At 42.1% G+C, this 14,215-nt stretch overlaps 1 protein-coding gene across 1 annotated transcript; it reads right to left on the reverse strand.

Annotated features, from left to right (window-relative positions):
* Positions 1-8,859: 8,859 nt before the first annotated feature.
* Positions 8,860-9,258, reverse strand: LOC129720229 (uncharacterized protein K02A2.6-like). The gene has a single exon (XM_055671679.1). The coding sequence runs from the start codon at positions 9,256-9,258 to the stop codon at positions 8,860-8,862; it is 399 nt and encodes a 132-aa protein (XP_055527654.1).
* Positions 9,259-14,215: the final 4,957 nt, after the last annotated feature.

The raw sequence follows: 14,215 nt of genomic DNA on the forward strand, positions 1-14,215 counted from the left end.
GACGTCATCAACGTTCGCACCTACCGCAGTGCGAATATTGATTCGGACTATTACCTTGTTGCAGTATGCATGCGCTCAAAACTTTCGACGGTGCGAAACACGCGTCAAAGTCGCCCACCGCGACCACACACCAGGCAACTACGGGACGCCGAGGTTGCACGGGAGTACGCGCAGCAGCTGGAAGCAGCATTACCAACGGAAGAGCAGCTTGGCGCAGCTACTCTTGAAGATGGCTGGAGGGACATTCGATCAGCCATAGGTAGTACTGCTGTAGCGGCGCTTGGTACTATGGCTCCGAACAGGAGAAACGACTGGTTTGACGACGAGTGCAAACAGTTGGTGGAAGAGAAGAATGCAGCACGAGCGAGAATGCTGCAACATCAAACGAAGGCGAACGTGGAGCGCTACCGACGCGCACGGAACAGGCAAAACTCGGTCTTACGGAAGAAGAAGCGCCAGGAGGAAGATCGAGATCGCGAGGCGATGGAGGAACTGTACCGTGCGAATGACACACGAAAGTTCTACGAGAAGCTGAACTGTTCCCGCAAAGGCTATGTGCCACAAGCCGACATGTGCAGGGACCTGGGCGGCAACCTTCTCACGAACAAGTGTCAGGTGATTGACAGGTGGAAGCAGTACTACGATGAGCACCTTAATGGCGATGTAGCAGAGGACGACGACGGAGTGGTAGTAGATCTCGGTGTACGCGCAGATGACGACAGAATCTCAGCCCCTGACCTCCAGGAGGTTAGAGAGGAGATCGGCCGGCTGAAAAACAATAAAGTCGCTGGAGCTGACCAACTCTCCAGCGAGCTGTTAAAACACGGTGGTGAATCACTGGCTAAGGCGCTACACTGGGTTATTGCCAAGATTTGGGAGGAGGAGGTAGTACCGGAGGAGTGGATGGAGGGTACAGTGTGCCCCATCTACAAAAAAGGCGACAAGTTGGATTGCTGCAACTACCGCGCAATCACGTTGCTGAACGCCGCCTACAAGGTACTGTCTCAAATTCTGTGCCGTCGATTATCACCGTTTGCAAGGGAATTCGTGGGGCAATACCAAGCGGGATTTATGGGTGCTCGCGCCCAGAGCCGTAGCTACTCCGTTTTGCGTGGGGGGCAGAGAATTTTTATTTAATAAAACGTTATTTTTTGTGGATTAAGCAGTTTATTTTAGCGGTAGGACTGATGATTTGATGAGAAGACGAAAGCCCTATCGTTGAACGAAATTCGAAAAATTGATTTTCATTGGCACCCTAATACACAGGTTACGGCTAGGTACATATTTGTATTCGAGCTCGACGTGAAAACCGCTATTGATTAGCGTAACTGTGTATCTTTTGGTTCAAGGAGTAAATGTAGTCATGAAGGTAGAAACTTAAATTAACTGAAAATATGATTGTAGAAACTACGAAAAATATAGTTCAGCAGGTGGGACTTGAATCCACAACTTCCAAACTGTGTACTTCCACTTAATTTTTTCAAATATCTTGAGGGTGTGACCATGTGCGATCGACAAACTAAGAACAAAAGTTTTTAAAAGTTCTACTCTGAAGCAACAAATGCATTGAAAGAATTACAGCGTTATAAATGCAGCTTCGAGAGTCGCCGATCGATGTCAACCAACGATACTGAGAGAATCTATTCGCGAGAATGGAGCGATTCAACCGTCAGCCTAAATTCTAAATTTCACGATAGGCTTTGTTTGATCAGTGTTTACCATCAGACCAGGTAGAGTGTGGAATGCCTAGTCCGAAGTCCGGTCAGACTACAATTTTTATAGTCTGATTTTATTTCGGACCGAACCGGAACAGAGCTGTCCGAGCCAGGTAACGGTCTGGGTTATGCTTCCGAGATGTGGAAAAATCCGGCCAAAATATATTGAACTGAACATGAAAGTTAATCACAAGATCGTATTGCAGGAAGTTAGGATACTGGTTCACCAAAAGATTGAATAATTCATCCGTTTTGGCATATTTGCTCGACCAAAAAATTGACTGATACCGTTAACAATAAAAAAAAACTGGAGTATTCAATAATGCTTATTGCTAATATTCAAGATTTTTCTTTTGGATTTTTTCACCTAGTATCAATTACATACATGAGAAAATTGCGTGGTGGGGCAATACTAACGCGTGTGGGGGGGCTAAGCCCCCCTCTTTTCCCCCGGTACCTACGGGCCTGCCCGCGCCACAACGGACCAAATATTCGCGGTACGGCAGGTCCTACAGAAGTGCCGTGAGTATAATATGCCCACACATCACTTGTTCATCGATTTTAAATCGGCATACGACACAATTGTTCGAGACCAGCTATGGCAGATTATGCACGATTACGGCTTTCCGGATAAACTGACACGGTTGGTCAAGTAGACGATGGATCGGGTGATGTGCGTAGTTCGAGTCTCTGGAACACTCTCGAGTCCCTTCGAATCTCGAATAGGGTTACGGCAAGGTGATGGATTATCGTGCTTGCTATTCAACATCGCTTTGGAAGGTGTGATTCGTAGGGCTGGTATCGACACGAGTGGCACGATTTTTAGAAGGTCTGTTCAGCTCTTTGGCTTCACCGATGACCTTGATATTGTAGCACGAACCCTTGAAAAGATGACGGAGACGTACATCAGACTGAAGGCTGAAGCCGGACGAATTGGACTGGCTATAAACGCATCGAAGACCAAGTACATGAGTGGAAGAGGTTCCAGAGAAGACAGTGTCAACCTTCCGCCACGAATTCATATTCGGTGATGAAATCGAGGTGGTAGACGAGTTCGTGTACCTGGGCTCTCTGGTGACTGCTGACAACGACACCAGCAGAGAAATTTGTAGACGCCTTATGGCAGGAAATCGTGCCTACTTTGGACTCCGGAGGACGCTCCGCTCGAATAAAATCCGCCGCCGCACGATGTTAACCATCTACAAAACACTGATCAGACCGGTAGTCCTCTACGGCCACGAAACCCGGACTATGCTCGTGGAGGACCAACGCGCCCTTGGGGTTTTCAAACGAAAGGTGTTGCGTACCATCTGTGGTGGAGTGCAGATGGAAGATGGATCATGGCGGAGGCGGATGAACCTCGAGTTGCATCAGCTGCTGGGAGAACCACTCATCGTTCACACGGCGAATATCGGGAGACTACGGTGGGCTGGGTATGTCGTTAGGATGTCGGACGACAACCCGTTGAAAATGGTTCTTGATAACAACCCGACTGGAACAAGGCGACTGGGCGCGCAGAGAGCAAGGTGGCTCGATCAAGTGGAAGCTGACCTGCGGGGCCTCCGCAGACGACATGGCTGGCGAGCTGCAGCCATGGACCGAGTTGAATGGAGACGACTTCTTCGAACAGAAAGGGACACTTCGGCCTGGACTGGTAAGGTAAGTAAGGCCATAACCGGTTCATGCCATAACTGGTACTCCTAACCTACCAGATATAAAAATGAGTAATTTCTAGGATTTCCACCTCTCCGGGTTTCACCCGAAGTCTCCGGTTTTGGAAGGTGATCTCTGGGTCTCCGGATGAACACGAATTTTCTCCGGGTCTGAGAGGTAATTTTCGGGTCTCTGGGTCAAAGCGAAATTTCTCTGAGCCAGCAAAATTATTTTCAACTCGCTCTGGAGTCATAAATTGAACAATTTATTTTCAAGTTCTACGAAATTTAGCGAAGTGATATCGGCATTGATTTTGAGAATTTCTTAAAGAAAGATTTTAAGGCTGTCGAATTTACGGTGAATCTTCATCATTTACTAAACTTCATTGAAATGTTTTACTGAAATTGTCACCAAAATCACCTAATTCGATCGGCTGTTAAGAATTGCTAAAATGAATAAAGTAAGTAGGGGAACTGCTCCATTATTCATCTCAGCCCATATATTCATCTCATACAACATAAAAACACAATTGAAACAGAAAAAAACGCATATTTTCTAACTAAATCGATCTGCTAATCCATGGAATGGATTCTTCTTAGTTCACTTTAGATTTCTCTTATAGTAGAGTCCTCAAAAACTCACTTAAAAGCTCTAAATTTGATATAATAGTCAGACATCTGCACTCGAAAACTCATTTATTTCAATCACCTACCTCATAAAACAAAATTCGCGTATTGTTCTATACGGCTACAACGGACTCGTTCAGCAGCCAATCAAAGTTTTTCTCATCACTAGCGGACCCTTTTTTATTTAAATCACCAAACAAAATCACTCACTACACTAAGAATACTTAAATCTTTGAAACGTTCACCTCAAATTTCCAAAAACCAGCTTGAATTATCAGAAATATATGAACTTCTACAATTCCCAAATTTCAACTGTATGTATTTTCATCTGTTTTCACTGCGTTGAAGAAAATCAAAAGTTCCCAAATCGGTTTTTGTAAATACGAACAAATCATACTGAATATGTTGAATTATTCCGACATAATTGACATAATTGGACAGCACTGCCGTGGTTACCTAGGTTACCATATTTGCACGTAAACAACTACGCGGATATCTAGGTAACCTACTACGACGGGCTGCGGCTACGTTCATTCATGATACTGTGATTAATTCATGATTAACAGTGCACTGCAGTGTGATGAATATGGGGACGTCGTGAGATGAATAATTGAGCAGTGATTTAAGTTTTGAGATGGATATGTAAGCGTTGTGCAAAATGGTTTGTTTTACAAAATTCAGGATAAATCTCGCTAAGTTTACTAAATATACAATACTGAACGATTCTATAAGAGCACGTAAGCTTATTTTGTTTATTTGTTCAATGATTTCATGAAAATTTGTTGTTTAATCCGTGCATTCTTCGTGAATATCGGCTTAATGAGATGAATAATGGAGCAGTTCCCCTAAATAGTGTAGATCATTTGGTAGAAATAAATCACAACAAGCATGTCAATACACATACACCCCCCCCCCCTCCTCCCTACTTTGAAAATCACCCAGTAGTTTCGTGATGCAGATGATCTTTTCAATATTGCTTCCTTCGTTTCTGAGGTGTATTTTACTGTAAAATTTCCAAAAAATTCATAATAGGTATTTACGGAACTAACATAATATCAAGAAGGGCGCCTTTTTGAAAGCCAAGATGACAGTTTCTGAAATACAGCCCAAAACAGCCAAACACCATCCAATTAGTGTATTCTCGAAATCAGGATGGTGCCCACAGTTCGGAAATCCACTTCTACTAGTACTTGTATGTTCGAATCACGACTCCGAAGAAGCCCTGAGTTCACGAACAGTTGGCCGCTAAGTGTGTGTATATTGAAAAAAGAAGGTTAAGTTCCGATTGTGAAATGTAGCGCCATTAAAGAGATGGAGGGACGTCAAATTTTGATAATTTTAGTTGGAATGTAATTTTATAATTTTTCGAATTATGGTGTACTGCCACTTTCTAAATACAGATTTTTTGTGCAATATACAGTGGTGGGCACCGCTTACTTAAAGTTTAGAGATGCTAAACCAATATATGCGGAACTTTTGCTAATTGCTAACTCATTAATACGTAGAGTGTCATATGGCTATATTTATTGCCAATAAATACAAACTGTTGCGATATTAAACTCGCGATTACACACAACAAGAGAAAATATAGCTTTATTCAAAAATTAACGAAGTGTAACGAGGTATAATAAATAGGACATGGGTACTTGTACAATGCGTATCAAAGTGTCATTTTCTTTACGCTTACGATGACATAACCCCATCCGGACGTCTATCACTCTGACGGATGGTAGTTGCGTTTTTGCAAATATCTTATAATACTTATAATATTATAAGATATTTGGTTTTTGGGTAATGCTTGTAGAAGCTGGGGTGGTCCCTGCACCACCTCCCCCTTTTAGTAGTACAGATGGCACGGTTCATATCTCACGGGACGCCTCCGGCTGCGCGGGGATTGGCGAGCTAAAAATGGTTGTCGTTGCAGTTTCGGTTTCCGATTAGGGCGAGGATCGGATTTCGGGAGCAGTCCATCTGGTTGCACAGGCTTGTTTCCGGGAGGCGCATACGGATTCGATTGAAAGATCTGTTTCGTCTGCTGGACTTCGATCCAGACCCCATGACTCTAGTAGAATGTCGAGTGGGACTTGCGTAGGCTGCCTCTTTTCAGCTGTTCCGGCTTCATCGGATTAGCGTCTTCTTATGCTCCTAGTGATGTCCGATTTTTTCAACTATTGTTATTCGATTATTTTGTTCGTGTCCGCTAATCGGACGCGATTAGCTTACGCAAGATATTCGATTAATCGAGATAATCGATTATCTGATTGCGTGAGTCCTACGTTCGAAAATAAAATGTTAGTGCTGACCAACAGTCAGTTACCAATAAACTTGATCTCTAGATTTTACTGACAAATCTGGCAGAAAGCTCTAGAAATATTTTGTGGCCTTTCTCTTGATTTCGATGTACGGACTACGAAGTTGGTTCATCGAACAAGCCTATGATCGAATCTCTGCTGCAAATTCATTGTAAAATAGTGTAACACCTAAACTTTGCTTTTTTGCAGCAAAAAATATTGTACAATTTTACAACATATTAAAACTTTCTTTAAGAGACTTTTTGGCTATTCGGTTTGAAACCATATAATTTAATATATTTATTAGTTCAATTGGCCTAACTCTTTATGAATCTTCGAGAAAGTATTTTTCCGATTCAATTAGTTCTTCAGTTTTGCAATTGTGCATTCGTTTGCAAGTGATTTTGCTGTACGAAAATCTTTACACTAGATTTAAGTGATCGAATCCTATATCCTAAACATTAGGCAAACGAATCAATAAATAGAAACCACCATATAAATTTACTTGTTAACGTTTGGAAAGCGAGAAAAGACACATTTATTTCAAAAATGCTAAACATTCGAATGACAATGAATGGCCCTAGACACCCTGTGACGTGAGTAGGTGCCGTCAGTGAAATCATCCTCTCCTATCGACTGTTAGATTAGGAACATTTCTAGGTGGGGTCCTTGGAGCCGATTTCGCAGCTTTGTAATCGTTTGACCGGCTTTGCTGAATAGACTTCTGAAGGAACGGATGTTCCTAGAACTGGCATGTATTTCATCGGTATTTTCTAAAGCGTTGGAATCTGTCCTTGAATTCGGTTCCATACTATAACTGGGCCAGAATTTCTTGGTGCCAAATTGCCATGCAAATACTGCCGTAACTCCCCGGGTAATCTAACCAAATGGTTGATGTTTTTGTATCTTGATGTTTCTCTAGCAAAAGTACCGTGGGCAGCCCACAGGTCATTACTTGGTTCGATGTTGACTGGTTCAAGTTGCTCCTCTCTACACTGCCTAGTAATTTTTTGCTTCATATTAACTGAAATTATATTGAATGTGACATCTGTTCATACAAAGAAGAGCAACATTTTTCGTCATACTCACCAATCCAAGAAATCGTTTTAGATGTGTTCAGTGTTCACCTCTCAAAATCTGCCAGAGATAATTGGCATATTTTGTTAGCCTGACTTGCTTCCTGTTGTTATACCACTGCGTGATGACAAAATCAAAAATATTTCATTTCGTCATTTTCGCATGCAAAAACAAACAAAATATCAGCAACACCGTCAACGCGAATTCGTGCGGTTCTTGCATGCGAAAAAGAGGGAAGGAAATATTTTAGCTCTAGCACTCACACATATTTTAACAATTGCTTATGTGAGTTCGCGTTAGTGCGAAAACCCCTAAAATCTTTTTTAACTTCGTAGTCGCGACGCCAAGTGTTTTGTTTGTGAACACCCAAAAAAAGAAGTTTAGTTTTCGTTCGTGCGGGCATTTTTATAATTTTGAATGAAATATTAACGTCGCAGCACTAAATCTAAATCACGACTTTTGTTGCGCGCGACTTTTCGCTGCGACTTTAATTATCATTTCGTGGGAAGTAGTACGCTGTATAGAGATAAGTGACTTTTCACCTACGCACACTAGTAAACGTGTAAACTCGTGTAAAGTTGCTTTTGTTTCCTCTAAACTGTAAATCATCGCATCTCGTTGCTTCGATTTTTATCACTTTTTTCCATTTTTAGACGATTATGTTCAGCAGCTTCTTCCGATTTCTGATCACGAATGAAAACATTTATTCAGAAACAAGTTTAAAACACATAATGAGTGTTCAACTGAGTTGTCCAGCTGCTAAAAACATAGCATTGCAAACAAAACAGCTATTTGTAAATATTTTCCTCATCTAATGGCACTAACACATTCGCACCTAATAAGGTCTATAGCACATCAGATTCACTATACAGCGCACTATTTGCGACGTAAGGTATAATGTGCGGCATGAGAGTAAAACCAATTGTCGCCAGTCGACAACTACAATTTTCAACTAAATGGATAATATAAAATAAGTGAGAACAGAGGTTTCGAAATCTCTTGTGTTTTCGTCACCGCTGGCATAACCAATTTTCCCATTTTTGGACAAAGTTGAACCACATACAGACCTCCAAGCAAGAACAACTTTGATCAAAATTTCCGTGTAAACTTTCGAAGTAAATTGCGCTATATATCACTTGTACACTAGCGCCGCCTGGTGACCTTATCGCTACAATTCATTTTTTTTTTCGCTGGTGCACGAGGCTGGCGGTACTGGTAGCGCTATCTGGTTACGGATTGCTATTACAAAAAACTTTACACAAGTTTGCAACTCAGCTTGGTCGTCTGTCTGCGGTTGAACTATAATCGAACAATAATCGGGGTCAACTATTCGATCGTTTTACCAAGCATTATCTCGGCTGGCGATTTTTCTTCGGACACGTTTTGACAGGGCGAAGAAGGTCCCTCTCCTCCCACCGTAATTTTCTTGAGTGTTCGCTTGAACGTGTCAACGAATCTTTCTGCAAGTCCATTGGATTGTGGGTGTAAAGGTGGTGTCTACATGTGCAGTATGCCTATGGTGTCGTAGAGCCCCTCGAGCTGCCCGCTGATGAACTGGCGTCCATTGTCACTAACCAGTGCCTCCGGGTTTCCGAAGCGAGCGAAGATGCCCTCCAGAATTTCAATGGTAGCTGGTGATGTCGTTTGACGAGTTCGGACGACCTCCGGCCATTTCGAGTATGCATCGACCAGGATGAGGTAGTACCAACCGTCAACAGGGCCAGCGTAATCAATATGCAGTCTTTGCCAGGGCTTTTCTTGTACGGGCCAGGACTCCATGTAGGTTCTAGTGTTAGTTTTGGCATCCCGAGCACACTCGGTACAGGAAAAAACAAGTTTGGCAATGCACTCGTCGATACCAGGCCAGTATACGTAGCTACGTGAAACTGCTCTCATTCGCGCGACACCTGGGTGGCCCTTGTGCAGCAACTGGAGGACCTTCTTCTGGTACTTCGAAAGGTAGACAAGGCAGCCGGAAATGACTGACAGTCCGTCTTTACGAAGATATAATTACTGGCATGAGTCGGTGACGTCGGTAATCTTGATCGGTTAGCCTTGCTGGACGTGCTGAAGCACTTTTTGGAGAACAGGATCCGCTCTGGTTTTGATTGATGGCGATTGATGAACGACATAGTGGAATGTACTTTCCAGCTCGATCGATGCTATCACGTACTCCTCATCAGGCCGAATGAGGGTGTTTATCAGCCTACAAACAAACGGGGATTCCCTTTTTAGATCCGAATATGGCCAACAATGGTTTGTGTTCTGTCTCCAACGTGAAGTGTCTTCCGAAAAGCATTCGGTAGAAGCGAGTTACAGCGAAGATCAAGGCCAACCCTTCTTTCTCGATCTGGCTGTTTGTTTCGGCTGTTTGTTTTTTGTTTCGGCTAGGGTTAGGCTTTTGGAGGCATTCATATTTCGGCGGTGATAATGCTGATGTCCGACGCCGAATCAACTTGTAGTCGGACCGGAACATGGTTTATCCGCAACTCTGCAAATTTCTTCCCACGGCTGACTGAGTTTACGAAGACCACCTTGGTTGACTTCGCGTTGCCGGATGATGATTTTGCAGAGAAGCAGGCACAGTAGCCCTCTTTATGTCTTTTCTTTCCGTACTCTCGGCACAGATGACCCCGAAACTGGCAGTCCTTCGAATAGAGCATTCCTCCAAACGACCAGCACGGAGACCGTGGCTGATCTGCCCTGGTTCCATTACCCGCAGCAGCCGACGAATGACGTGACGGCTTGACAGGTTTGCTGGTGTTGTGCTTCACAGCTCGTACTGTTGGTGAAGGTTTTTCTACCAGCACTGTGTCGTTTTTTGAGGTTCGTCGGGGCTCTGCAGTCCTCCACGATCTTCGCCAACGTTATCTCCGACGATTCGTTCAGCTTCGTGATCAGTCGCATCCGAATATCGGAGTCCTTCGAGGACTTGATGCCACAAACAAAAACTAGGCACTTAAATTGCTCCTTGGATAGAAAGGCAAGTTTAAAATCCATACAAGCACGGTTTACCTTGCAGGAGTTATGGAGCAGTACTTCTAGGGATTGGGAAGTGCTATTCGTTCTGTCGTCTTAACCTCCCCTTGTTCCTATGTTCCTAGGCATGTCGCATGTCAAATGACAATACAAGGTGAAGAGCTATGTATTGCCTCAATATTTATCAACCACCCCTCCCCCCCCCCCAGCACAGATTGGGCAACGGCTGCTTTTTAATTTAATTGAACTTTTTCCCTCGCCATGTTTGATTTTGGGACATATCAACTCTCACGATGTGGCTTGGGGTTCCGCTCCTAATGATAACCGCTTCGACATGACAATTTCAAACAACGGTGAAATGACACGTGTCATTAAGCCTTCAGTGCGTCCAAGTGCTTTGGATTTTTCCCTATGTTCGACGTCGTTACGGTTGGATTGTGCATGGAAAGTAATCCTCGATTCTCACGGTAGCGACCATTTGCCTACTTTAATTTAAATTACTAACGGGTCAACTCGCCTGCGACCAATTGATATTTCGTATGAAATATACGAGAACGATTTTAGAAGCTTTCGAGTCGATTCAACATTATCCATCACTTGAAGAATAAATCCTCCTCGTGCGCTTGATTCTCGATGCCGCGTTACAAACCCAAACAAAAAATATCCTGGTGGAACGATCAATTAACGGCCTCCCACTCCCTGGTGGGACAAAGAGTGCTCTGATGTCTGTACGAAAAGATCCAACGCGTTCAGAAAGGTATACCTGGCGACTATTCATGGGGCCATCCACATTCCACGTGGACAGCTTTGGGGGGTTTGTGGAATGTTCACGGTCCATACAATTTTTTATGGGCAGTTGTCCACGGAGGGAGAGGGGGGGTTTAAAATTGTTAAAAATCTGTCCACGTGAAAAGTGAATGACCCCTATGATATTCGGAGCTTGATACTAAGTTCAAAAGCTTGGCTAAAGCAGAGAAACGCTGATGTTGGCGTCAATTTGTAAACGAGATGTCGAGAGAAACATCGATGAGGACTCTTTGAAACACAGTCAGAACACTGCCGAATATATAACGTATAACGACCAACGAAAGCGAAGAGTCTTCAAGTCGGTGGATATTTGATTTTGCCAGGAAAGTATGTCCGGACTCTGTTCGTGAGCAAAACATTGTTCACGATGCGCTTCCGGGTCACGACGCGATAGAATCACCTTTTTCGATGGCAGAGTTTTCAGTTGCCTTGCTGTTCTGCAATAATAACGCGCCTGGATTGAATAGAATAAAATTCAACTTGTTGAAGAATCTACCCGACTTTCCCAAGCAACAATTTAAACATAATGAAAAAATAAATTGTGATCATTTGTTGCACTAATGAAATTCCGAGGTTTTAAGAAACATTTTTTGTTACTACGATGAAATTGTAAAGAAACAAGCAACAACTAAAGTTGCATCGCTGCTTCAAAAATCTTCACACCAACAACGTAATTCGCGAGGTTAGATTTGTTGTTGAAACGTATAAACGGCATTTGAAAACCTAACCTTCACTAAATAGATCTAGAGGGTGGAGCATATAGGTTGCCAACGTGATGCTTGCGAGATACAAAAAACAAACACACAAAAATACTTCTAAAAGTTGCTGTCATGTTCTGAAGCCACGTAACAGCAACTTTTGCACGATCGTTCGCCTTATATTTGTTTTTGAGATGAGGTTATTTACTGCGTTGTAACACTTTGGTGCTTGGACTAGAAGTCGTCCAAAAAGTGTGGGTCTCTAAACGATATGATAAATTGCTTTGAATTTCATTATCACGCTAAGGTACTGATGAATTGAAGAAGCAAAATTAAAAACTGGTAATGACGATTGCATTGGCATGATAAGGGAAGCAATATTTAAAACTGAGCCATGAACTTGCAATACACCATTTATACCATGTTGTTATAAAATTCCATGCATAAGTTCATACACATTGCGGTTTCATTCTTGAAACTTGTGTTGAAACAACGAAAATGTTGCAATTGGCTCCACCTCCTGCGCTTTTTTTGTCATTGTATATGAAACTGAGATGTAACTGCAACTTAATTTCGCATAAGAATTTGTTGCTGTGATGCACAAAGTTCATTAACGAAACAAATTTTGCTGCTTGGGTTGCCAATAGGCTGAACTTGTTCTATATGTTCCAGGAGCGAAACATTGTATCACAGGAGTTGAGGCAAGTGAAGGTGATCGCCATCCGAAAACTGGGAAAACCAGCTTCTGATCACAACTCTTACAGACCGATTGCAATGCTCTCCTGCATCCGGAAATTGATGGAACAAATGATACTCCGTCATTTAGATCATTGAGTCGAATCAAACGGTCTTCCATCAAATACTCAGTTTGGTTTCCGTCGCGCCAAAGGGACGAGTGATTGTCTTGCGTTGCTTTCAACAGATTTTCAGCTGGCGTATGCTTGCAAAGAACAAATGGTGTCTGTGTTCTTGGACATAAAGGGGTTTTTGGTTCCGTTTCTATTGAACTCGTTCAGGTAATCGTTCACCGACAAGGATTTTCACCAATTTCAAACATTTTTTTGTATTATTTGTTATTTAAATAGCACATGCATTTTACGCATGACGATTTGGCAAATTTTTGTTACATAGATTTCCACAAAGCGCCCTCTTTCTCCACAACTTTTCTGTCAATGACATTGACGAATGTTAGAAAAACCATTGCACGATAAGTCAACATGCAGATATCCTTATTCAGCTGAACATACAAATCACTGGATAACTATGCTAGTTTCAAATTAGGGTAGTGAACATATTTTAAGCAGCTTTAGGAGCCGCCTGTGTATTGAGACGAAATACTCGAAATCTGTAAGGTGAAATACAAATATAAGTATAACGAATTGTTCTCTAGCTATTTCTCTGTCAGCACTTGTTTTCAGATTCTAAAACCGATTTAGCAAACTTCAACAATTATCAATTAAAGTTTCTTATCGAGGGACACTATTCCAATCACCCCGAACCTTTAATGCAGTTTACATCTGTTTTGACGGGGATTTTCTTCCGCACCCAAAAAGCGCCTGAATAGCGGCAATTTTATTCATTTATTCTTTTTTAAAAAGATTTTTCTGTATTGAACGGTATTTTATGTATTCGTAAGACAGCTAGTTATCAAAGTTTTCGATCTCATCATTGAAATTGTCGATATTGATCAAAATTCAGGAGATCGAGGCCCGTTTATTTCGACTGATTAAAAATCCTCCACTGCTTAAGCCGTTCCTTACCCTAGATATAATTTTAGCTCGCTGCCGGCAGCAAGAATAAAAATTTAGCTCATAGTTTATAAGATACTTCATTAAGTAAGACACTAGTTATAATTGGCTCCGTGAAACATTGATATGTATTGTGCCGTGTCAAATAAATTTAGTTGTGTGAAAAATTGTCGCTGCTTCAGGGATTGCCCAGCTCAATCATCTTAACCAGTTGGTAATCTCATTTAATTTTAATGACTCAACAACAACTTTACTGAATAGTACTCGATCCATACAACTGCTCTGTGATAACGTTTATTGGGAAACTCCGCTTACTTCACTTCGCTTGTATTCTAGATAGGTTTTCAATTCGGCGAGCTGAAAACGTCAAGGATCATGGAATTTTCCTCGATGCCAAACTTTATAGATATCGGTAGTTATCGAGAAAGTCGAGTTCGATTATTCTATCAGTCAGAACAGAGAGTTCATATATATATAGGGTTGAAAACAATTCTTAGAAAATCATGTAAAAAACATGCAGAACTCATTTACCACGCAGCTGAAGCTTAAACGAAAAAAATACAGCAATAATATGCACAAAGATAAGAAAGGCGTGTTAATTTACAAAGTCAGCACGCAAGT

The sequence above is a fragment of the Wyeomyia smithii genome, chromosome 2, assembly GCF_029784165.1.
Source record: "Wyeomyia smithii strain HCP4-BCI-WySm-NY-G18 chromosome 2, ASM2978416v1, whole genome shotgun sequence".
NCBI classification, from domain to species: domain Eukaryota; kingdom Metazoa; phylum Arthropoda; class Insecta; order Diptera; family Culicidae; genus Wyeomyia; species Wyeomyia smithii.

Excerpts from the sequence above, each read along its gene's own strand:
- LOC129720229 (XM_055671679.1), bottom strand. The coding sequence starts at position 9,258 with ATGAGAGCAGTTTCACGTAGCTACGTATACTGGCCTGGTATCGACGAG.